Here is a 27796-nt window from a genome sequence, read left to right on the forward strand (position 1 = left end):
TCCCATAAAGCTTAATGAGCTCTATTAGTCTTCAGCTTGCAGGAATGTAAAAGGGTCAGCCCCACAGAGAGAAGTAACTGCCTCTCCACACATGGCTCCGTTCAAATGACAGCAGATCAAATTACTGATGTAATTACTATAACCTGACAATTTTGTTAGATTCATGGGGCAGTTAACTGTTTAGGACTTATAACAAAGGAACATGGCTCATTCATACCGGTTTTTGAGGACAAAGTGAAATTTAAAGTTTCCTTCATTTTCAACTGGAAGTCTCATGTATTTTATTGTCTCTACCAGAATTATTTTTATTTTAATTAAAATTAGGGAGGTGTTAGGGTATTTACCATATTTGTCATTTCCTTCTCCAGTTAAAACACTAGCTAATGGCAAAATTAAACTTTCAGAGACTACCAGTGTTCTTTCTGTCTTGTCTTTGCTTTTGGGCTCTCAGACTCTGTGCAGTGGCAAAAAAAAAGAATCCTGAGCTCAGTGCTCCTGGAGATTTGGGGGTAGCAGCCACTAAGTACGCCATCAGGTGGCCTCCATGAAATTCCAGGCTTGAAAAATATCAAGAGAAAGCCCTCAATGTATTTCCCAAACACATCAAGAAAGGAAGAGCACACTGGTCATCTTTAGTTCTGATTCTGATTTATTTTCCTCATCCATGTCCATAAGCCCAGCAAGAAAAAAGATCAATTTAATCATGGTAAAATAAAACTCTACATCATTCAGTGGCGAAAGCATATCAGACCAGAAAATGACAGAAACTATGACTACACTTTGATCATGATATTTTCCCTTCTACTTTTCAACAAAGATTAAAGCTTCCATATATAGATTCCCGATATTTAACCAGAGTAGAAAGACGTAATTCAAAAAAAGTATTTGAACCAACTCTAGTTGTATGGTTCTAAGCTCTATCTATTCCTGAAAGCATCAAGGATGAAAAGGACAAAGAGTTTGATTTTAAGTAACTATAATCCAGCTGGGAAGACAGACTGATAACCATATTGAAACAAAAATATTAGGTCTTGGTATGCTTTTACCTGAGTCCTGCCCAATTATGGATGAAAGCCTCAGCCCCGCCTAGCTTACTCATTCATGCATTTGTTCATTCATTCAACAAATATTTATTCAGTCCCTCTAATGTACTACTTACTCTACTAAGATTAAAGACACACAAAACAAGGAAGCAAGAGAAGCAGAGTCCTCTCTCATGGAGCTTACATCTGAGAGAAGTTTATTAGTGAGGTCTCTTTAGCAGCATCTTTGCCATTGTTTAGCAACATCTTTAAACTGCTACGTGCTCCATGCCTTGGCATCAAGCTGCAGCCTCTAGATTTACTCCCTGTGCAGGGTAAGCCAACCCAGCCTCATTGCTTTCTGCTCAGAACCCTTATTCCTAGTTACTCCTCCAAGCTCTTGCTGAAATAAGAGTCCAGACTTACACGTTATCAGCATTATCTCGTCCAGGCTCCTGCAGGTCCCTTTCTTTCCAAGACTAGACTCTGTTTCCACATCAGAGACTTTCCTGACGCACATCCTAAACACTGACTACAAAAGCCATCACCAAAATCCTACCAAGGTATTGTTTCTTCCCACTGTGGCTCTTCATGGAAGAGCAAAGAGTAAACAATTTAACATTCTGTAGTTAATGTTAACATTTTGTGCATCTCCTTCCTAACTTCTGAATGATTAAAATTGTTTTTAAATTGAGATCTCCATTATTGTGCATCCTTTTATCTTAATAGAGCAGAACTATTTTACACTGTCTTTGTTCATCAGTGCTCATGAACATATTTGTAAGATCCCCCTTTGATGGCTGTAGAGTGGTTCTATCATATGACTGGCTATGCCATGATTTATTTGACCTTCCACTGATGGACATTTAGGTTAATTTCTTACCATGATAAATAATACTGTAATAAACATTAATGCATGTTCTACACCCACCTTTGATTATTTCTCTGGCAGTGATTTTTAGACTAGAATCTCAACCACAAGGTATGAACTTATGTAAGGGCTTTAATGTACATGACCAAACTGATTTCTATAAAGGATTAACTTTACAGACATCCCATATCTCAACACATATTCCCAAGCATTTGCTGGAAAAAAAAAAAAAAAGTATCTTGATAGGTAAAAAGCGATGTATCACTGATTTTAAACTGCATTTCTTTGATTACTTAAAAGGTTAAGCTTTTAAAACATATTTATTACCATTTGTATTTTACCTCAGCAACTATCTGATAAAAATCCAAATATTATGCAAAGTATTTTTAAATGATTCTAAGAGCTTATTACAGTAAGTAAAACCTTTTTATCACACGTTCCCCAAATTGCCTTTTAACTAGTTTTTACAGAATCAAATCTAATTTTTTCATCCTTTCTTTTGTGATACATCCCATTGTTCTATGCTTAGTAAGTGCTTTATCAACTAAAGAGTAGATTATATACCTTATATTGTCTTCAAGTTTCTTAACAGTTTTTTATTTTTATACTAAACTTTATAATTCTATGTGGCAGGCATTGTGCTCAATGTTTGCCACACATTATATGATTTCATTTTAATAACCTTCTAAATAAACATTCTCTCCATTTTTAAATTAATTGAAAGATGAAATGATTTGCTCATAGGCCACCCAAGCTTCTCTTATTTCAAAGCCCAGAATCTTTCCATTACATGCTTTGTTTTCCCCTTGATACTGGATATTTAGAAAATGTAACCAAATCTGGATGGTACGAGTGCTAGCCTCTCTGGTCTCATCAGTTTCTCCTGGCAGTCGTTCAAACTGGCCACCAGGAGTATTCCCCATGCCAGGCTGGGCTATCCCACATCACAATCATAGCTTCAATAACTACATGAATACAATGTTATAGAAGCAGAAGAAGGAGCACCTGCCTCTACGTGGGAAAGGTCAGAGAGAGCCTAGCATAGGACATAGTACCTAGGCTCAACTTGAAGAGGGATATGATTTGAACATGTAAGAAATGGGGGAAGCAAACAATAAAGGCAAAAGGAAGCACAAAGCAAAAGGCCAGGAACAGAGTCTTACTGTGTGGGGCGGAAGTACACCTAAGAGAATACAGAATATTACTAAGATTTAAATGGCACTTTACAAGCTGCTCCCAAGTCCATCACTTCATTTGAGAGGCAAGACTTATTAACTACATTTTAAAGATAAGAAAATTGAGGCTCAGGGAAGTTGCAATTCGCCCAGTGTCACGTGCCTAGTAAGTGACGATCTTAAACCCAGGTTCGGTTCTAAGTCCAACAGGGCCTCCACACACTCTGCTGCCTCCCCTTTCCTACAATTTTCTCAAAGTTTTGCCCATCTTCTACAAGCTACTTGTGCCAACTGCAGCTCCTAATGGTATCTGGTTCTCTGAATAGCTCATAGATTTTCTTTCTCTCACAATTTTATCCCTAGATTCTGTTCTCCCCTGCAGAACCATTATGGATTAAATGAGAAGTGAGTGAAGAACCTAGAATAGTGCTTGTGTTACAAGAGAAGCTCAAGAAAAGCTAAGTCCTTTGCTCTTTCCTAATCAATTCACAAAGTTTTAAAAGCTCTCTCAAACCAAGTGAAATGAAACTTCCTTGATGACAGTCTCCACCTCCGACTTCTCCAGCTCTCTAACACCAGAGCGGTTAAGAGAGGATAAGGCTGATATCAAGCAGTTATGAGTATGGAGACAGAACAAGGCTTTTTACAGTGAAGGACTGATTTCACTCTATTTATTAAAAAAGAAAGTGTACTTTTTAAAAGAGGCGATGATTTGTTGTAAGGTGAATAGCTCTGTAACTTACAGGAATTCTTAAATTTGTATTCACCTCTTAGTATTATTAAAGGATATATGTGTCACAACAACTGACCTCTCCTTAATTATCAAATGCCTCCAGAAGATACCAGCAGTGATGTTCAAATAGCAATTCTAGTATTAAGGTGAGTAAACTCTTACCTCCAAAGGTGAGCTGCAAAGAAATCTTGTGAACTGCCAAGTCACATTCGAATAGAATCAGTTTCATCCAATAAACAGGAAGTAAAAGAGAACAAAGATGGAAAATTAATACACACTTTTCAATAAAAGCATTTAAAGTAAACCTAGAAGTCTATATAAAATCAGTGTTTTCATACACTGAGTATGGAAAAATTCACCCTGAGTATGGAAAAATTCAGTTTAGCCCACAGTAAGTATCCAACTATTCGAATCAGTTTAAATAAACATTTTTTAAAAATTTGTGTCAGAACAAATAAAGCACAACAAATTAGTCCTAAGACATTCATTGTTACAGTCTTATCTCCAACCCCTATGTCATCAAACATCCTCTAGAGGGGAAGTGAGCAATCCTCCGGACCATAAATGCCACAGGCAAAGTTAAGTAAAGGCCAAGAGAAGAAAAAGATAGAAACCAAAGGGCAAACCAAGAAAAGAGAGAAATCCAGAAGTGAAGACCTAGAGAGGAGTCTGGCTGAAAGGGAAAGAAGTGGGTTTTCCTCCACAGTTTGGTCCCCAGGCGATGAGGTTCACCCATGGCTGCCCTGGCTTTTTCCCTCAGTCCCACATGCACAGCTTTTCTCTTTGCTCTCTCTTTGACCTACAACGAAGCTTACAGAATTTCATCTGAAACTGTTATGTATTTCTCAGCACTTAAATAAAGAAACATAAATCAGGGTGGTGGGGGGCATAAACAAATGACAAAGCAAACTGCAGGTTAGCTCTGAAATGAGAACTGTCACACAACTTCATACATATCCATGACAGTACTTAATGTGTTCTTAAATGTTATTTACAAAAGCAACATTTCAAATCCTTTGAGAGTTACTCTAATAGTAAAATACCCAAGTAGTAAAAACTTGATCTTTCTAAATGCAAATTAACTACAATAAAATGCACTGGCAGGCCTGTTTCCAAGCACTCTTGAACTTCCTCTCCACAACAAAGCTTGCTACTACTCATAGGGAATACAAAAAATTTTATTCTCTTTTAGAGATACACATTGAAATATTTCTCAGTGAAAGTGTATGATGCCTGGGATTTCCCTCAAAATCACTGGGACCAGGAGGAAAGGACTGGCCGGGGAGAAATGTAGAAGACTGGCTGTTACATTAAACTAATCAGGACAGGAGACGAATATATGAGGATTCATTATAGGATTCTCCTTTGTGAATGTTTAAAGTTTTCCATAGTGAAGTTTAAAAAATACATTAGCTATTTCCTACCCCCAAAACTAAAGCAAACATATTTCTAAAATATTACTAGTGCACACCAAAGCCATCTAATAATTAGCTAGTATCATTGAGGCCCTAGATGATATGGTATACTAAAATACAGAGACTATAAAAGTTTTTTAATTCAAATATCAATATGCAATTTGATTATATTAACTGGTAAGAGAACTTTCTGAGAGTGCAAGATATACCAGAATTTAAAATATTCATAATGCTGATATGAACTAATTCTACTGAAATTTAAAGTACAACCCTGTGGTCTTGGATTCTTTTTACAGTGCCTAACATAAGACAATCCCTACCCTTCCTCCCAAGAGTAAAAAGTGATAGTTGAAAGACTAGTCAGTTTTAAAGTGGAGAAAAATGAGGCATAGTAGATTTTTATTTTAAAATGAGAAATCTGCTATTGTAGGGTTTCTATGCTTTTCTCTCCTATGTGCACATTAACCATATTATACACATTATACTTTAGAATTTGGAAGTAGTTCAGGTTCGGCATAACTGATGCATCAATTAGGATAGAAGCCACTTTCAGTAACAATAAAGAGAAGTACATAAATACTCCCCAGGAACACTAGGGTCTCCTTGAAGCTCCAATAATTTACATGTATCTTTGTCATTTGTGAATGTAACATCTCTGTCACAGCTTTAAAAAAAAAAAAACCTAAAAATTCTTGTCCTGCTAGTCTTCAATCTATGTACCAATTTAAAGATTACTTCCAGGGAACATACTGATTTGTTATCACTGAAGATAGAACAACCTGCCTGACATTAAGCTTTTCAAACTTAAGCAGGTAAATTTCTTGTCAATAACAATACTGGTAACAATAATTTGATTAACTTGATGAAATTTTATGAATTAATGTCTACTTTTTAATTACTGTCAATTATTGTCTACTCTTTAACATAAAAATAACACAACCCAGGCATAAAAGGCAAGAGTACTAGTTTAAAAAACCTTTGGAAGCCTCTAAACAAAGAAAGGGTCACCCACAGATCAGTGCTCACATTCCACAGCCAGTTACTGACCTTGCTGCTCTTAAAACATTCTCACTTACCGCTCTTAGTACCACTCCACTTGTCACTGGTCTCCTGTTTCATAATACCTTCTCATTCCTTCCAGAGAAGTACTGAATACTTACCAAAATTTTCTAAACAGCTCACTAAGCACATAAAATTCTAGTTAAACCTCCTGTCAGTTACGGTTAGTAAATTCTTTTTCCAAGACTTGTTAATTAACCTTGCCAGTTATTGGGGGAGAAGGGGTAAAAAGGAGAGGTATACACACTACTAATTTTGTTAAAAATCTCAGTGAAACTACAATCAACTATTTATTCTTGCAATATAAAATATTCAACACATAAGTAATTTAAGCTATTATGTTTCTGAAATGTTTTAATAGACCAATGTTAAATTCCTATATTAAAAAAAACACTAAACAGCAGTTTTTATAAGATAAGCCATAATTTTTTTCTAAACCAAGGAATATCAGTGAGGTGTACCTATTTGCCCAAGTGGACTTCCAAGTCCTACAACTATTCATACAGATTATCCAAAATTCCCTCACATTAACAAAATACTTCTGCTGGTCCTGTTGCCTTGGCCTTTCACCCTAGCACATGGTACTTACTCGTTTATAAATTATCAGGGGGACAGACAAGTCTGACTATTTTAAAGATATAACCTAATAAAAATTTTTTTTTTAATTTTGTAATTACCAATCTAAATCATAACTCAATGCAAAATACTAAGTTTTTCTATCTGGAATTTGGAAGCTTTCATTCAGTTAAGGATCTAAATTACGTAAAATAATGCTTTGAACCCACTTCCCACCCTTCACCCCTCCAACATCTGGCACATATTATTTATACTATTTTTAATTTGTTGTTTTAGGGCAATGCAAAACTTAGTTTTATATTAAAAATGTATCTCTCATAAATATCCAATTCTTAGAAATTGATTCCATAAAAGTTTATTTCATACATTACAGAAAAATGAAACCTTCAAAACCAGCCTACATAGCTAATACCTATTTAAAAAGTCATCAAAAGAATGAAAACCCTCTATTCCATTTGTTAGCAATGTAGCTGAAAGGACAGACTACTTGTACTGCCTCTTCTGGTTAGACCTAGCACTTGGGGACAACATATTAAGTGTCAATAAATCTTAAAAGATGACAACAAAAATCTTATTTACACTCTAATATATTTAAACCTACGTCTTCTGAGCCATTAAATCTCCTTTCTTGCTAATGGAAGGAACAGTGATCTAAGAGTTAGTCTGCATCTCACTAGCTCTAACTACTTGAGTAACATAAATTATTTGGGCCTTAGTTTTCTGAACTGCAAAATAATTTCATTACAGCCTGACCAGTTTGACCAACTGGTAGTCTGTGCCACACCAAGTTCCTGAGACACTAAAAAATTATTCCATGGCCAAGTAAGTTTGGAAAATTCCACATACTACTGCTGTCTCACCTCTCCTTCCTTATCTTAAAGAAGAACAAGGCATATGGATCAATTAAAGGCTCTAGGAATTCCTGTAGTTAAAAACAAAAAAACTCTAGAAGATGAATAAGTTCTGGGGACCTAAAATACAGCATTATGATTATAGATAATACTGTACTATATACTTTAAAGATGCTAAGACAGTAGATCTTAAATGTTCTCACCACAGAAGAGAAATGGTACTTATGTGATGGGATGGAGGTGTCAGCTAACACTGTGGTGATAACCATCTTGCAATAAATGTATATCAAATCAGTATATTGTACACCTTAAAGTTACAGATTGTGATATGTCAATTATACCTCAATGAAGTTGAAAAAAAAATAAACCCTTCAACTTCATGTGTGCTCTAGTGCATTACAAAGTCACATGACCAGGGAATTTTGTTGGCTTGTTTTTTGGTTTGTTCTTAATTTCATTTAACATTTATTAACATTCCACAAAACTCATTCTAGGAAACACTGGTCCCTGCCAGCTCTGACTTGTTGTCCCCAGTCTGTGCTTAATAGAAATGCTCACTGAAAATATTCAGTACGGCTGTTTATAACATCAGAAAAATTTAATAGAAAGTACCATGAATGAATCAATCATTGGTTCTTTTTTTCTACTTCAAGTTATGGTTCCTACTCAATAATATCCCTCAAGGGGATCATTGCAAGGTTTAACACTTTGGATAGGTGAATGGATTAACAGTACTCAAGCCAAAACCAAGGAAGAAATTATAATAAAATGCCTCTTGGAAGATCCTAATATCTGCCCACAATCACAGAAGCCAGTAACACCAATACAGAGAGCTAGTTATAAATGTTTTGCTCTAAGTGTCAGTTCCACAGTTTGCTAATGCACAGCCTACTTAGTGGGCTACTTGAATGTGTATTCTTCTGTGACTTGCAACTCTCTCCCCAGTTTTTAAGAGCAACAGGGATTTGGGCTATAATTAAGTCATTCCTAACACCTACCTCAGGTGTTCACTAGAGTAATAATTATACATTATAAAGAGTGGCTTTTTATCTGTTAACACAAATTGTATATATTTGAACTTACTAAAATCTCATCTATTATTTGTTACTCCCAACTCTGGTGTTTCTGTTTCCAAAACTAAAAGATTAAGCTTGAATCTATCCCCAACTCTGGTGTTTCTGTTTCCAAAACAAAAAGATTAACATGAATCTACAAATACAGATAAGAATAATTAAATTGAAAAGCTTTACTCAGAGGATGAACTCTAAAAGAATTTTGTGGCTTTACAACATTATCAGTGGCAAAAAGAATCACCATAAACAAAGAGTTCATATCAAAATACAAAAAAGGAAGTTACTGGCAAAGAACCAAGAGGAACACCCACTAAAGAGAGACTCAAGTAGTGGTCACATCACGTGCTGAGTCCAGCATCACTTGCTTCACTAACGGGAGAACCATTTTGCCACAGGGCGCTAATCATAAAGACCTGCTGTTGTAAATTAGTTCAACCATTGTGGAAAGCAGTATGAAGGTTCCTCAAAAAACTCAAAATAGAAATACCATTTGACCCAGGAATTCCACTCCTAGGAATTTACCCTAAGAATGCAGGAGCCCAGTTTGAAAAAGACGCATGCACCCCTATGTTTATCACAGCACTATTTACAATAGCCAAGAAATGGAAGCAACCAACCTAAGTGTCCATCGGTAGATGAATGGATAAAGAAGATGTGGTACACATACACAATGGAATATTATTCATCCATAAGAAGAAAACAAATCCTACAATTTGCAACAACATGGATGGAGCTGGAGGGTATTATGCTCAGTGAAATAAGCCAGGCGGAAAAAGACAAGTATCAAATAATTTCACTCATCTGTGGAGTATAAGAACAAAGAAAAACTGAAGGAACAAAACAGCAGCAGACTCACAGAACCCAAGAATGGACTAACAGTTACCAAAGGGAAAGGGACTGGGGAGGATGGGTGGGAAGGGAGGGATAAGGGGAAAAAGGGGCATTATGATCAGCACACATAATGTAGGGGGGGCACGGGGAGGGCAGTATAGCACAGAGAAGACAAGTAGTGACTCTATAGCATCTTACTACGCTCATGGACAGTGACTGTACTGGGGTATGTGGTGGGGACTTGATGATGGTGCGAATCTAGTAACCATAATGTTGCTCATGTAATTGTGTATTAATGATACCAAAAAAAAAAAAAAAAAAAAAGACCTGCTTGTTTACAACATTAAATAAAGACTAGCACAAAATATTAAAGTATCTCATAAAAAGTGTGGAAATAATTTTAGAAGTGCATTTAAGACAAAAAGTATCTTAGGATCTTTTTAAAGTCAATACTGGCACCAAAATTTTATGTAGTAAGAAATACCTTTAAATCTTTTGCTTGCCTATCTGTAAATTGAGTGTTCAGGAATGTACCAAAACTGGAAGTTTTTTAAATTGTATTCTTCTAAATATAGTATTTTCCTAGGTATTTCCACATTGGGAAAAAATATTTAAAATATACATATATGTGAAAAGACTTATATCCAGAAAACATACAGACTAAATAAGGAGAAAGATGTGAAAGCCTATTTTTTAAAAGATAGGGCAACCTCTTACATAGGCACTGTATAAACATGAGGATATTCCAATGGACAATAAGTTTATGAAAAGGCACTGACTTATTTAGTCACCCGCAAAAGGTAATTTAAAGCCCCATTATAATACCACTATATACCTAAAAGAAAGGCTAAAGTTAAAATGTCAAACACTACCAAGTGTTGGTGAGGATGGGGGACAATGAGAATTCTCATATGGTACAACCACTGTGGAAAACTGGCAGTATTTACAAAAGCTAAGATATGTTTATGCTATAATCAAGGTATTTAACTCCTAAGTGTATATCCGAGAGAAATGCGTGTTATGTCCATCAAAAGACATGTGTAAGAGTGTTAACAGCAGCTTTATTCATAACAGCTGAAAACTGTGAACAACCCACATGCTCACTGATAGCAGAATGGACTGACTGCAGTATCCATACAATGAAATACTACACAGGAATGAAAGGAAATACTGCTGCAGGCAGTGTAGAGGAGTCTCACAACAGTGTTGAGAAAAAGAAGGCACAGGACAGTATATGCTGTATGATTATATTATATGAAGCTCAACAACCTGCAAAACTAATCTACGGTGACAGAAATCAGAGCAGTAGTTGCCTCTGTGCAGGAGAGTACTGACCAGGAAGGGGCATGAGGGAGCCTTCTAGCAAGCTGAAAACGTTCTCTCTTAATCTCTCTATATGGTGATTATAACAGTATCTACATATGTAAAAATCCAACAAGCTACATCTAAGATTTGTGGACTAATCTTAAAAGCAATTTTTAAAAAGGATAGAAAAAGAAAATTATTGAGTTCCTCTTGTAGATTTTTCCTAAAAATTATTGAAACCACAGAATTTTACAGTTAAAATGAATCTTGGCAATGATCTAGTCCAACTTCTTTAGTTTACATCTAAACTGAGATCCAGAAATGTTATATTTTTTAACAGTCAGCAGCAAAACTAGTGTTGGAACCTAGAAGCCTTTTCCAGTCCATGGTTCCCTTCATTAAACCAAGGGCTTAACACCACCATTAATCGAAACTCACCAAAATGGCAAGAAGACCCAGAGATAACACATCTCAATGCTATAAAACATGAAAATTTGATGATAAACAGGTATTCAGGTAACAAGGGAACAAAGTAATTCATAGGTCTACAACAAAATACCTAATTTTTATAATGACAAATTCAGCCAATGAATGGAAAAAAGAAAAAGAAGAAATTCCACAAGCAACACAAACAGACACAAGTCTGTGCCTTGTTTCCTAGCCTTGCCAATGTCCCTGCTGTTATGTGAACATATAAGCACTCTCCCATCGACCTGAAATGCATCTTCTGAAGATATGCACAGATGCATCTCTTCATCCAGGTGTCTGCCAAGAAGACCTTCTCCTCAGGCCCTCTTCCTGATATCCTTATATAATTATCACCACCAACTCCCTATCCCTCACCTCTTCCTCATTTTTGTTAGCTCATGTTACTGACACTATATTGCATACTTACTTATTACTTATCTCACTCACTAGCATATAATCCTTCTGAGGGTAAGAAATTTTCTGTCTTGTTCACTATGCTGCATCCCCAGAGTCTAAAATAATGCCTGGCATATAGTAGCAACTCAATAAATATTTGCACTTAAATGCCTCCACTCATTTATTTATGAATTGCTTAATTCAATTCACTAATAAATGCATGCATATTCACCTTATTTTCTTTCATCTTACATTTCTTCATGACCCTGACTGGTTTGCAGAACTGGGTCATCTGGTCAAGGTAAGACACCATAAACAGGGAGAAGCAGTCATGTAACCAAGAGCTGGTATTACTCTGCCCTTCTCGTGAGACTTCACAAGAACACCATGGGACTCCGTATTTCCTTCAGGGAAACTTCCAGTAAGTATTATTTTTGAGGAGCAACTATTAAAGAAACTGAGGATAAAACTAGGTATCATTTAAACAACACTCAGTTGGGTAAAAGAACTCGAATTGACCTTGAGAAATTGGGTGTCTTCCAAAAAAATCTAAATGATATGAATTAGGAATAAGTAGAAAATATCACAAAACCTAGAAATAAAAATAAGCAGGAAATCAAAACCAAGATAAAATTTATTTTCAAAGCCCTCTGGTTAAACTACAAAGAAATTCTAGACTATATTATCAGCAATTTATTACTAAAGATAAGTATCTAATTTTACTAACAAATTTATGACAGTTATAGGTACTACTTGCATACTTATCTGACCAACTGACTCCAAACAAGCTCAAATATCCCCACATCATGTCAGGTACACACATATCCAATAATTTTTAAAATAATAGTATTTTAGAGGTGGAGCCAACATGGCGGCGTGAGTAGGACAGTGGGAATCTCCTCCCAAAAACATATATACTTTTGAAAATACAACAAACACAACTAGCCCTAAAAGAGAGACCAGAAGACGCAGGACAGTGGCCAGACTGCAGCTACACCAGCGAGAACCCAGCGACTGGTGAAAGGGGTAAGATACAAGCCCCGGCCCTGCGGGACCCGAGCGCCCCTCCCCCCAGCTCCCGGCGGGAGGGAGAGGGAACCCAGGACTGCTGAACACCCAGCCCAGCCACCCGCACCAGAGCGCAGACACAGTGCATGCGTGGAGGGCTGGAAACTAGGGAAATAGGGCAGCAAAACCTCTGAGCGGGTACCGAAGCGGATGCCCCTCGGACAAAGAAAAGCCAGTGCTTTTTGAAAGTCTTAAAGGGACAGGGATTTAACAGCGAAACGGAAACAACACAGGTCACAGCCCAGTAGCTGGAAATTACAGGGAAAACCGGGCGCACTAACCCCCTGGGCAACATCTCCCAGACCCCTCACGGAGGTAAACAGCCAAACAGCCCCCCACCCCCCGCGTCCATTACCCCTCCGGGCGCTGCAAAAGCAGAGAAGCAGCCTGAGGCTGGCCACGCCCACAGCAAGGGAGCTTCCTCAATTCCGGCCAGGCAAGACCCAAAGACACAGTCTACACGCAATTACCCAACAAAAGCCACTAGGGGTCGCAGTTGTCCCAGTAAAGAAAGGCCAGTAGCAAGTGAAAAGTTTGGCCCTCCCAGCTGACAGTCAATAGCACCTGTCAACATGAAAAGGCAAAAAAATATGATCCAGACAAGACTAACCCAGACAGCTTCGGCATCTGCTACATCTTCCCCTGAGAAGGAACCTGGGGAGATAGATTTAGCCAGTCTTCCTGAAAAAGAATTCAAAACAAAAGTCATAACCATGCTGATGGACTTGCAGAGAAATATGCAAGAATTAAGGAAGGAAAATACAGAAATAAAACAAGCTCTGGAAGGACTTCAAAACAGAATGGACGAGATGCAAGAGACCATTAATGGACTAGAAAACAGAGAACAGGAACGCAGAGAAGCTGATGCAGAGAGAGATAAAAGGATCTCCAGGAATGAAAGAATTTTAAGAGAGCTGAGTGATCAAACAAAAAGGAACAATATAAGAATTATAGGTATTCCAGAAGAGGTAGAGAGAGAAAAGGGGATAAAAAATGTCTTTGAAGAAATAATTGCTGAAAATTTCCCCAAACTAGGGGAAGAAATGGCCTTCCAGACAACAGAGGTACACAGAACTCCCATGACAAGGGATCCAAGGAGGGCAACACCAAGACACATAATAATTAAAATGGCAAAGGTCAAAGACAAGGACAAAGTATTACAGGCAGCCAGAGAGAAAAAAAAGGTTACCTACAAAGGAAAACTCATCAGGCTATCATCAGACTTCTCAACAGAAACCCTACAGGCCAGAAGAGAATGGCATGATATACTTAATGCAATCAAACAGAAGGGCCTTGAACCAAGACTACTGTATCCAGCACGAATATCATTTAAATATGAAGGAGGGATTAAACAATTCCCAGACAAGCAAAAGTTGAGGGAATTTGCCTCCCACAAACCACATCTTCAGGGCATCCTACAGGGACTGCTCTAGATGGGAGCACTCCTAAAAAGACCACAGAACAAAACACCCAACATATGAAGAAGGGAGGAGGAGGAATAAGAAGGGAGAGAAATAAAGAATCATCAGACCGCGTTTATAATAGCTCAACAAGCAAGTTAAGTTAGACAGTAAGATAGTAAAGAAGCTAATCCTGAACCTTTGGTAACCACAAACTTTAAGCCTGCAATGGCAATAAGTTCATACCTTTCAATAATCACCCCAAATTTAAATGGACTGAACACACCAATCAAAAGACACAGAGTAATAGAATGGATAAAAAAAGCAAGAGCCATCCATATGCTGCTTACAAGAGACTCACCTCAAACCCAAAGACATGCACAGACTTAAAGTCTTAAAGTCAAGGGATGGAAAAAGATATTTCATACAAACAACAAAGAGAAGAAAGCAGGTGTTGCAATTCTGATATCAGACAAAATATACTTCAAAATAAAGAAAGTAACAAAAGACAAAGAAGGACATTACATAATGATAAAGGGCTCAGTCCAACAAGAGGATATAACCATTATAAATATATATGCACCCAATACAGGAGCACCAACATACCTGAAACAAAAATTAACAGAACTAAAGGAGGAAATAGAATGCAATGCATTCATTCTAGGAGACTTCAACACACCACTCACTCCAAAGGACAGATCCACCAGACAGAAAATAAGTAAGGACACAGAGGCACTGAACAACACACTAGAACAGATGGACCTAATAGACATCTACAGAACTCTACATCGAAAAGCAACAGGATACACATTCTTCTCAAGTGCACATGGAACATTCTCCAGAATAGACCACATACTAGGCCACAAAAAGAGCCTCAGTAAATTCCAAAAGACTGAAATACTACCAACCAACTTTTCAGACCACAAAGGCATAAAACTAGAAATAAACTGTACAAAGAAAGCAAAAAGGCTCACAAACACATGCAGGCTTAACAACATGCTCCTAAATAATCAATGGATCAATGAACAAATCAAAATGGAGATCCAGCAATACATGGAAACAAATAACAATAACACAAAGACCCAACTTCTGTGGGACACAGCAAAAGCAATCTGAAGAGGAAAGTTTATAGCAATCCAAGCATATTTAAAAAAGGAAGAGCAATCCCAAATGATTGGTCTAATGTCACAATTATCAAAATTGGAAAAAGTAGAACAAATGAGGTCTAAGGTCAGCAGAAGGAGGGACATAATAAAGATCAGAGAAGAAATAAATAAAATTGAGAAGAATAAAACAATAGCAAAAATCAATGAAACCAAGAGCTGATTCTTCGAGAAAATAAACAAAATAGATAAGCCTTTAGTCAGACTTATTAAGAGGAAAAGAGAGTCAACACAAATCAACAGTATCAGAAACGAGAAAGTAAAAATCACGACGGACCCCACAGAAATACAAAGAATTTTTAGAGACTACTATGAAAACCTATATGCTAACAAGCTGGGAAACCTAGGAGAAATGGACAACTTCCTAGAAAAATAAAACCTTCAAGACTGACCCAGAAAGAAACAGAAAATCTAAACAGACCAATTACCAGCAACGAAATTGAAGCAGTAATCAAAAAATTACCAAAGAACAAAACCCCCGGGCCAGATGGATTTACCTCGGAATTGTATCAGACATACAGGGAAGACATAATACCCATTCTCCTTAGAGTTTTCCAAAAAATAGAAGAGGGGATACTCCCAAACTCATTCTATGAAGCTAACATCACCCTAATACCAAAACCAGGCAAAGACCCCACCAAAAAAGAAAACTACAGACCAATATCCCTGATGAACGTAGACGCAAAAATACTCAACAAAATTTTAGCAAACCGAATTCAAAAATACATCAAAACCATCATACACCATGACCAAGTGGGATTCATCCCAGGGATGCAAGGATGGCACAACATTCGAAAGTCCACCAACATCATCCACCACATCAACAAAAAGAAAGACAAAAACCACATGATCATCTCCATAGATGCTGAAAAAGCATTTGACAAAGTTCAACATCCATTCATGATAAAAACTCTCAGCAAAATGGGAATAGAGGGCAAGTACCTCAACATAATAAAGGCCATCTATGAAAAACCCACAGCCAACATTATATTGAACCGCGAGAAGCTGAAAGCATTTCCGCTGAGATCGGGAACTAGACAGGGATGCCCACTCTCCCCACTGTTATTTAACATAGTACTGGAGGTCCTAGCCACGGCAATCAGACAAAACAAAAAAATACAAGGAATCCAGATTGGCAAAGAAGAAGTCAAACTGTCACTATTTGCAGATGACATGATTCTGTACATAAAAAACCCTAAAGACTCCACCCCAGAACTACTAGAACTGATATCGGAATACAGCAAAGTTGCAGGATACAAAATCAACACACAGAAATCTGTGGCTTTCCTATACACTAACAATGAACCAACAGAAAGAGAAATCAGGAAAACAACTCCATTCACAATTGCATCAAAAAAAATAAAATACCTAGGAATAAACCTAACCAAAGAAGTGAAAGACTTATACTCTGAAAACTACAAGTCACTCTTAAGAGAAATTAAAGGGGACACTAACAGATGGAAACTCATCCCATGCTCGTGGCTAGGAAGAATTAATATCGTCAAAATGGCCATCCTTCCCAAAGCAATATACAGATTTGATGCAATCCCTATGAAACTACCAGCAACATTCTTCAATGAACTGGAACAAATAATTCAAAAATTCATATGGAACCACCAAAGACCCCGAATAGCCAAAGCAATCCTGAGAAAGAAGAATAAAGTAGGGGGGATCTCATTCCCCAACTTCAAGCTCTACTATAAAGCCATAGTAATCAAGACAATTTGGTACTGGCACAAGAACAGAGCCACAGACCAATGGAACAGACTAGACAATCCAGACATTAACCCAGACATATATGGTCAATTAATATTTGATAAAGGAGCCATGGATATACAATGGCGAAATGACAGTCTCTTCAACAGATGGTGCTGGCAAAACTGGACAGCTACATGTAGGAGAATGAAACTGGACCATTGTCTAACCCCATATACAAAAGTAAACTCAAAATGGATCAAAGACCTGAATGTAAGTCATGAAACCATTAAAGTCTTGGAAAAAAACATAGGCACAAACCTTAGACATAAACATGAGTGACCTCTTCTTGAACATATCTCCCCGGGCAAGGAAAACAACAGCAAAAATGAACAAGTGGGACTATATTAAGCTGAAAAGCTTCTGTACAGCAAAAGACAGTATCAACAGAACAAAAAGGAACCCTACAGTATGGGAGAATATATTTGAAAATGACAGATCCGATAAAGGCTTGACATCCAGAATATATAAAGAGCTCACATGCCTCAACAACAAAAAACAAATAACCCAATTAAAAAATGGGCAGAGGAACTGAACAGTTCTCCAAAACAGAAATACAGATGGCCAACAGACACATGAAAAGATGCTCCACATCGCTAATTATCAGAGAAATGCAAATTAAAACTACAATGAGGTATCACCTCACACCAGTAAGGATGGCTGCCATCCAAAAGACAAACAACAACAAATGTTGGCGAGGCTGTGGAGAAAGGGGAACCCTCCTACACTGCTGGTGGGAATGTAAATTAGTTCAACCATTGTGGAAAGCAGTATGAAGGTACATCAAAATGCTCAAAACAGACTTACCATTTGACCCAGGAATTGCACTCCTAGGAATTTACCCTAAGAATGCAGCAATCAAGTATGAGAAAGACCAATGTACCCCTATGTTTATCGCAGCACTATTTACAATAGCCAAGAATTGGAAGCAACCTAAATGTCCATCGATAGATGAATGGATAAAGAAGATGTGGTACATATACACAATGGAATACTACTCAGCCATAAGAAAAGGGCAAATCCTACCATTTGCAGCAACATGGATGGAGCTGGAGGGTATTATGCTCAGTGAAACAAGCCAAGCAGAGAAAGAGAAATACCAAATGATTTCACTCATCTGTGGAGTATAAGAACAAAGGAAAAACTGAAGGAACAAAGCAGCAGCAGAATCATAGAACTCAAGAATGGACTAACAGGTACCAAAGGGAAAGGGACTGGGGAGGATGGGTGGGTAGGGAGGGATACGGGGGGGAGAAAAAGAGGGGTATTAAGATTAGCATGCATGGGGTGTGGGAGAAAGGGGAGGGCTGTACAACACAGAGAAGACAAGTAGTGATTCTACAACATTTTGCTACGCTGATGGACAGTGACTGTAAAGGAGTATAAGGGGGAGACCTGGTATAGGGGAGAGCCTAGTAAACAAAGTATTCGTCATGTAAGTGTAGATTAATGATAAAAAAAAAGTAAAAAAAAAAGCAGTTCCTGTGTGGTGACCTCCAATGAATTCTACACAATGTTATAAAGGGCATATAAAAGTGTAGGCAAAGGATCTGTTTGTGTTTATACAGAGGATCAAAGCCTAATTTGGCTACCCCGAAAATCAACTAAGATACGATATGAAAAAGAAATTCCAACATCAGCACTCTCAGGAAGACTCATGACAGAAGATGATCATCAAAAAACCCCAACAAAGATCCACGCACTGCTACAGCTGTAGATGCACTCATCCCACCCATTCCTGGACTTGCCATGGGAATGAAGAAGGAGATATCTAAGCTGGCCTGTGCATATAGTAAAACAACAAATTTGACTGGATCTATACTGTTGGAACTCAACCAAGAATTAGGAGAACTGCAAATTGTAGCTCTCCAAAATTTTACAACTACAGACTATTTACTGTTAAAAGAACATATGGGATGTGAACAGTCCCCAGGTATGGACTGTTTTAATTTGTCTGATTTCTCTCAGACTGTTCAAGTTCAGTTGAACAATATCCACCATATCATAGATAAGTTTTCACAAATGCCTAAGGTGCCTAACTGGTTTCCTTGGTTTCACTGAAGATGGCTGGTAATTACAGGTATGCTTTGGTTACGTAACTATACTCCTATTATGTTAATGTGTGTGCACAATTTAATTAGTAGTTTAAAACCTATACATGCTGAAGTTACTCTACAAGAAGATATGTCAAAGAAATAATCAATCTTCCCATGTTTTCTGCCGCCTGCTACTTCTATAGCTTTTCTTCTTCCTTCCTAACTACAACCCTTAAATAGAATTCGTGCCTCATAGCGAATTTAATGAGTATCATAATTCTTCCAAGTGGTAAAGACACCTCAAGACAAATGCTGGGCATAGAAGCCACAGGGCATAAATATGCAAAGAAATAAAAAGCTAACCTTTTCAAACAATAAGGCTTCTCTCTCACTTACCAACTTAACATTTCCCTGTATGGCCCCAGAAGATGACTGGTTAGCCAGAGACAGGTAAGATTACTCAAGGGAGGAACAACCTAAGACAGGCACAGTCGCAGGGGGGCCATCAGATGAGAAAAAGGGGGATCAACAGAGGTGAGGCTTAGAACCTCCCCCCCGCATTCTGAGAGAAATCTTCTGCATACGTGGATGTTTTATGGCCCTTGTCTAGCTTGGATTAACACACAATCTACAGGCACACACCTGATCATCTACATTTGTTCTCTTACAACACTAAACTGTTTTCTACCTTTATCTTGTATCTACCTACCATTTCAGCATTTTATTAAAAATAATAATAATAAAGAGAGAAATGTGGTATCCACATATAAATCAAGTATAAAAATCAAATGAGTATTCATATTTGAACTGTTTATAGTTCATAATGCATAAGCAAAACCGAAAGCTTCTGTGATGACTGCCCTTGTAATGTTCACCATGTAACTTATTCACTATGTAAGAATTTGTTCTCCATGTAAGAACTTGTTCGTTATGCTTCAGAAGATTGGAGACTGACGAAAATTATGCTTGGGGAGGATTAATGATTGTGCATTGAGCACTGACCCCCCTATACAGAATTTTATTGTTGTTAACAACCATTTGATCAATAAATATGAGAGATGCCCTCACAAAAAAAAATATATATATATATATACACACTTCCAATTGTAAAATAAATAAGTAACCGGGATGTAATGTATAGCAGAAGGAATATAGTCAAAATATTGTAACAACTTGGTATGGTGATAGCTGGTACCTAGAATTATCATGTATATAAAAATGTTGAATCACTGTGTTGTACACCTGAAACTAATGTAATGTAATACTGTGTGTCAACTACCCTTCAATAAAAAATAATTATCTAAAAAATAATAATAATAATAGTATTTTAACATTTTTAACATTAATGAAAACCTATAAAAAGAAGTTTTTTTAAGTATTTAAAAAATTCATTCTATTTGTTAGCTAAAATGGGCAAAGGACCATGTCTCACTCATCTGTGCATCCCTAGGGGCTATCCCACTGCCTGGAACATGTTAGGAATTAACTGTTCACGTGGTCGGTTGAATAGAAGAATCACCTTCCTCCATAGCCCCGGAAAGCCATTCCAAGTATAAAATTTAGAACTATTTCTAGACTGTCAGAGAAGAGCTAACATACAATATTTACAGAACTACACAAGTAAATTCCCTATTTTAACATAGTCTTAGAGACAGAATTAAGCTCTGGATAAATAATCAAGTATATAATAGATATATATTTTATTATTATAACTAACTACTGACTAAAAGAAAATCAACTATTTTTAATCAGCAGTTACCTAAAATTATTTGGCATATCAAATCAATGACCACAGCAAAAATACAAACTCCTCCTTGTTTAGACTAGTCATCAATAGACAGTATTGTTCATTTGTCAAGTCATTACCAGGAGGTAATAAAACTTTTGGCTCAGCAGATTTAATGGAAAAAGCAGACCCAAAATACAAAAACTAAAGACAAATAGCACTCACAAGAAGATTATTTCTATCACATGAGCTTTGCACTCACTAAAACGTGCTTAACTAATTGTAGGTAAATTTCTCAACACTCTCAAGAAATTAAAAGCAGCTTTTACTTATCATAGGAGGACAACTGTCAGAAGCTTTTGATATCATTTGAATTTTCCTTTTGCTTCACACAGCAAGTTTCAAGAATACTATTTTTTTCTGAGTAGTTTTCTATTTGACAAGTGCGTTCTCTCTCCCGCTGTTCCTTAAGAAGAGTCAACTCAGCTGCTCATGCATGCTCACTGGGCACCTCTCTGACCCGGGTGCTCTCCTGGGCGCTGTGTGCCTCTTCCGACTCTGTGGTACAGTATTTTTACAAGTTAGCGTAACAGCACAAAGTATGATATAAATTAATGGTAGTCTAATATTGCTAATTTTTCTAAAGAAGAGATCTATTCAAAGAATAAATCAAGTCTATCACTAGTGGAAAGAACAGAAATATCCATAGTTCCTTTGTCTCTACGTCTAAGTAGGGAAAATAAGAAATACACATACAAATCTTCACCAAGTAATATCTTTTATGGGTTTTTTGTGGTATAATGGGATTTTAAGGACTAAAATTACATATTGATGAATGAAACTGAATGGTTTTGAGTATTACTTTTTTCCTTTGCAAGGGCTAATTCTAATTTAATATTAAAATTTAAAACATGTGATCTTTTAATTCAAATATCTGCATTAAAAAGGAAAAACAAAACAAGAAAAAACTTAATTTCATTTGCAAAACGCTGACTGAATGGACTAGAAGTATCCCTGATTTGCCCTTGTCTTCAGTACCTCTGATGATTCCTAATCATTTAACATCATCTGCATCCTAGCAACTGAAGGTTAGTCAATATTATTTAGCCAAGCACCTCTACCTTTACTTAACCCTCAGAACAAACCCTGCTGTACTATTTTCTCCCCATGTTTATAATGAGCCTGAAGAAAGCTGAGGCATCAGAAACTTGCTCAAAGCCACACTTGGAGCAGATGGGGAAGCTGAGGTCTACGGCAGTAATACTGAATCCAAACAGGCACCAGTGATACTACTCAGCCTTCGTGCTATGGGAACTCTTCTCCAAAATCCATGAACTATAAACATAACAAGCACTACTGTTTGGTAGTACTGGTACCATCTTCACATCTTCACACTGTTCAACCCATTTAATTTATCTGAGTCCATCTGTCCTCATAAAGGTGGTTAACCAAGAATCAACATCCATTTCATGCCAAACATTCCAGTTGACACTTAACATTCCATTTCATTGTCTCATTCCTCAGCTTTCAGAAAACAATGTATGTATATATTAACTGTAATAGTTATACTATGTCAAACCTTAACAAGAGATCAATTATCAGAATAGTACTCCAGAACTCCAGACATTCAAACCAAAGACAAAATCCCAGAAGAAAGCAGTAAAGGTTAAAGTAAGGAATCAAGAAGGCACTTCCTATCACTTATGCCCCCAACTCACAGACAAATCTCTCAAGCTCCGTTTCCCATTTTCCTTTTGAGTGTTACTTTGCTAACAATAAACTCGGTGATACAGTTTCCAAGCCACTAATGAATACTTCCACTCCTCCCTTACACCAGGTCCTACTTTTCCTTACACATATCCTCTGCTAATGTACCACACAACTTGTAATTTACTATGTTTGCTGTTTCATACTCCTCCGGCTGACAGCTCTCCCTCCCAGAAAGTGAGCTCCACAAGAGCAAGGGATCAGTATATGACTTACTAACTCATTTGCTAATTGTACCGAATGCCTCTTGTACCCAACACATAGTATGTGTTCAATAAATATTTTATAAAACACATTACGATTATGCTTCAGAAGATTGGAGACTATTGAGAATTAGGCTTGGGGTGGATTAATGATTGTGCATTGAGTCCCCTATACAGAATTTTATTGTTGTTAACAACCATTTGATCAATAAATATGAGAGATGCCCTCTCAAAAAAAAAAAAAACACATTATGAAACCACAAATTAAGGGAAGACTGCTAAAACTAGATAAACTAGCGTGGCAAGAACTGGCAGCAAAAAGAAAGGAAAAAAGATTAAAACAGAGAAACTTTAAAGAAATAGTTTGAGGGCACACAGCACACCAAAACACAGCAAGAGCAGACCACTCCTGAGGGAATGTGCCATCAACAGCCAAGCCCTGCTCAGCATTCTGTTTGGGAAGACAGGGAAGAACACGATACATTTGGGAAGACTGTCATTTTAAATGATTAGAGTACATAAAATCTGTGCAATAAAAATGTTTCAACTACTGGAGAATTTTCTTATGTTGAACACTTCATTTCAGTCATTATTCTGTTATTTAGGCCCACATTAACTTTTTCATGTCAACACCATGATCTAATCTAAAAAGAAATGAAATTTGTGGACACTGCTCTGCCACTAACCACCCATGTTATCTTGGACAAACTAGGTCCCTCTACACAATCCTTTCACCTCTAATGTGGTACGATGCTAAGATTTTACTATCTGACACAAGTTTTTAGATACTGACCAAAAGTAACTTCAAGGAAAAATGTTCCTAGTGCTAGATGTTAACTATACCCCTATGTAGCTCCCCTCAAAATTAACATTATGCTGGGGATACAATCCTACCTCGATTCTAATTTATTTAAGCAAGTGATTCAAAAGCTTCGGTAATTTAACAATTAGTAGTAAATGTCTTGGAATACACCTTAACACAGACTATAATGCAAAGGTACCTGATTAAGAGCTGATCATTAAAAATGGCTTTTTTGATTGAATTGTACAAATAACTGCCAAAGTCCTTGACTTTATTCAAGTAAAATAACCCTTTAAAATAAATAGAAAATATTCCAAAATGCTCAAAGCTTGCCATCATTCAAATTCTGTTAATTATATAATAGAGTCAGGTATTCTAAAATAGTACATGCCTATACATGTTGTCTGGTTTCTCTGCATAAGTGAAGGAAAACTTCAGCCTGTCACAGTGAATAATTTTCAAAATGTGTTTTTATGATCTTTCTATACATGTAATAACACCATTAAGAGAGAAAAATTTAGCTAAAAGCTTTTCTAGGTTAAGATACAAAGTATTTAAATTTTTAACAAGCAAAGAATCATTTTTAATTACCGTATTTAGTGTCTCGATGCAAATTACTTCTAACGAACGGCAGAAGAAAAGCATCTAGCCATACTTCATCGGCTGTGAACATACAACCTACACACCCCATAGAGGGACAGAGCTGAGCTAGGACCAAAGAGCGAAACTGCTCTGGATCCAGGTCACCACCTGGTGGCCGGAGTGAGAAAACAACCCAGTATTCTCCCATCTTTGAATCCTCCGTGGGGTCCGAAGACCATCGTAACCTTCCCCCTTCTTTTTAATACACTTAAGTGTCTAAGCATGCATGCCTGAATAAGATAATATTCTCCTCCTCAGAAGAGATCAATTACATCTGAGATTCTTACAGTGAGTTCTCTGAATTTAGAAAACAGTGCTTTCCTTTCCTGGTAGCCTGAAATAACCACAATCATTAAAATTTTAAATTTATACAAGATCATGTGATGGAACTGGAGAGGGGAAAACTATTTGTAGATAACAGGGCATTATCTGAAGGATGGTTTTAAGAATCCAACAAACAAAAAGTGGCCAGGGGAAAGAAGGCTGACCTAGTGTTGACAGTGCTGAAGCTGAGCTATGGGCTTAGGGAGGGCACCACACTATCTTTATGAATGCTTGAAATTTTCAATTTAAAAGCATTTTAAAATTTAAAAATAAACTTAGATTTACTTAATCCCAGGGATATCTTTCAAATATGTGTACTTCTTTCAAAAAAAACCTCTTAGCCTAAAACTGCTCTAAAAAATAAAACTTATTAATCTTTTTTTAAAAAGCCTTTTAAAGATTTCTCTAAAAAATAATAAATGATATGTAACACTATGAGTCTCATGATTATCTACAAATAGAGAAAAACTGTCCTGATGTTATTCAATTGAGTACAGTTGACCCTTGAACAACATGGGTGTTAGCACCAGTCGCAAATCCACATATATAAACTGGACTCCCAGAACAGTTTACTAACAGCCTACTGTTGACCTTACCCATAACATTGTTAGCACATACTGTATAGGTTACAGGTATTTTGATACTGTATTCTTACAATGAAGAAGATGTTTTCTCAAATTTTTGCAAATCTCAAAAAAATTTTCTAATATATTTACTGAAAAAAAAAATCGCATATAAGTGGACCTACACAATTCAAACCTGTGTTGTTCAAGGGTCAACTGTACTTGTGGCCTAGGATAACATTTCCACTAGCTTCATCCATAGATTCAAAGAGTACTGTGTTTTAAACATCTAAACAAGACGCAAAGATGATGTGCCCTGTAACCTATGCCAAAGAGGGGCTCTACTGCTGACAAAGATACCTAGCAGATAATAAACTACTTCCATCTTCCATTATGTTTTCTTGTTACTAACCTGTGAACATGTGATGGAGTAAAGGAAACATAAAAACATAGGATGGGGTAACCATGAAGCCTGAGAAACTTACTGGGTTTAATCAGATAGGGGAATCTCACGCTCACAAAAGGAAATCCTTTATAATAAAGATTTTGATAGAAACTTAATAAAAGGCGGCAAGTGTCCCCTGCAGCTAACAAAGCTATGGGATTATCAACCCAAGAAAGTTTCTAGTGGAAGCGGAATAAAGTCAGAGGAATCACAATCCAAGGGCAGCAGCTCCCCAACCCTTCAGCCCCCGGGGATCACAGGCATTGAAATGGGTGCATAACAATACCTTCAGAAGGCCTTCCCTGCCTGACACTAGATAGGTCCCAAGACATGACCAAAATGTTACAATATCCACAACTTACTTTCAAATGATTGCGGTTAAGAGGAAGGAAAGATAAAGCATAGTTGGCAGAATTGTTAACAATGGGTAAATGTTGGCAAACAGTATGTGGGTGTTCACTCTATTCTTTCAAAATTCTTAATAAATCTCACTATGTCAAATTAAAAGTTGAGAAACAGGAGTCAATATCACGAAAAACATTTAAGAGATAGCTGTTCTAAAGCTTCTGTACAGCAAAGGACACCATCAATAGAACAAAAAGGTATCCTATGGTATGGGAGAATATATTCGTAAATGACAGATCCGATAAAGGGTTGACATCCAAAATATATAAAGAGCTCACACAGCTCAACAAACAAAAAGCAAATAATCCAATTAAAAAATGGGCAGAGGAGCTGAATAGACAGTTCTCTAAAGAAGAAATTCAGATGGCCAAAAGACACATGAAAAGATGCTCCACATCGCTTGTCATCAGATAAATGCAAATTAAAACCACAATGAGCTATCATCTCACACCAGTAAGGATCGCCACCATCCAAAAGACAAACAACAACAAATGTTGGCGAGGTTGTGGAGAAAGGGGAACCCTCTTACACTGCTGGTGGGAATGTAAATTAGTTCAACCATTGTGGAAAGCAGTATGGAGGTTCCTCAAAATGCTCAAAATAGAAATACCATTTGACCCAGGAATTCCACTTCTAGGAATTTACCCCAAGAATGCAGCAATCCAGTTTGAAAAAGACAGATGCACCCCTATGTTGATAGCTGCACTATTTACAATAGCCAAGATATGGAAGCAACCTAAATGTCCATCAGTAGATGAATGGATAAAGAAGATGTGGTACATATACACAATGGAATATTACTCAGCCATAAGAAAAAAACAGATCCTACCATTTGCAACAACATGGATGGAGCTAGAGGGTATTATGCTCAGTGAAATAAGCCAGGCAGAGAAGGACAAGTACCAAATGATTTCACTCATATGTGGAGTATAAGAACAAAGGAAAACTGAAGGAACAAAACAGCAGCAGAATCACAGAACCCAAGAATGGACTAATAGTTACCAAAGGGAAAGGGACTGGGGACAATGGGAGGGAAGGGAGGGATAAGGGCAGGGAAAAAGAAAGACGGCATTATGATTAGCATGTATAGTGCGTGGGGGGCACAGGGAGGGCTGTGCAACACAGAGAAGACAAGTAGTGATTTTACAGCATCTTACTATGTTGATGGACAGTGACTGTGAACAGGGATGTGGGGGGGACTTGGTGAAGGGGGGAGCCTAGTAAACATAGTGTCCTTCATGTAATTGTAGATTAATGATACCAAAATAAAATTAAAAAAAAAAATAAAAGATAGCCGTTCTGGAATAAAAAATAACTAAATATATGAACCGAAATTGGTTACTAATTTTTTTAAATGAGAAAATGTAAATAAGGACTACATATTAGATGGTATTTATACATCATTGTTAGTTTTCTTATGTGTAGTAATGATACTGTGCTTTGAAGAAGCAAATCTTATTTTTCAGAGATGTAACCAAAAGAATTTAGGAGTAAAATGTCATGATGTATAATGTAAGTTAAAACAACTCGTACACTAAAAAAGGTAAAGACAACATGGAAAAATGCATCACTGCTGAATGAAGTTGGTAAGTACACAGGTGATCAGTATACTGTTTTTGCAATTTTCCTTTGTTTGGAAGTCCACAACAAAATCTGGAAAACAATTCAGTCAGGACCTCAGAAATGTGACAAGACTACTAGGGTTATGAACTAGTCTGCTTC

General features: G+C 37.0%; 1 protein-coding gene across 11 annotated transcripts in view; it reads right to left on the reverse strand.

Moving 5' to 3' along the window:
• ATE1 (arginyltransferase 1) overlaps nt 1-27796 on the reverse strand; it is a 163792-nt gene that overhangs the window by 99833 nt on the left and 36163 nt on the right. For 8 of the 11 annotated variants that reach the window (XM_057506419.1, XM_036899006.2, XM_036899005.2 and 5 more), the window contains one exon: nt 3964-3996. The exons of the other annotated variants lie outside the window; for them this stretch is intronic. In XM_057506419.1, the coding sequence (XP_057362402.1) occupies nt 3964-3996 (33 nt within the window). The remainder of the gene's footprint in view (nt 1-3963; nt 3997-27796) is intronic. 11 annotated transcript variants of the gene reach the window in all.

Source organism: Manis pentadactyla, chromosome 8, assembly GCF_030020395.1.
Source record: "Manis pentadactyla isolate mManPen7 chromosome 8, mManPen7.hap1, whole genome shotgun sequence".
Classification (NCBI taxonomy): Eukaryota; Metazoa; Chordata; class Mammalia; order Pholidota; family Manidae; genus Manis; species Manis pentadactyla.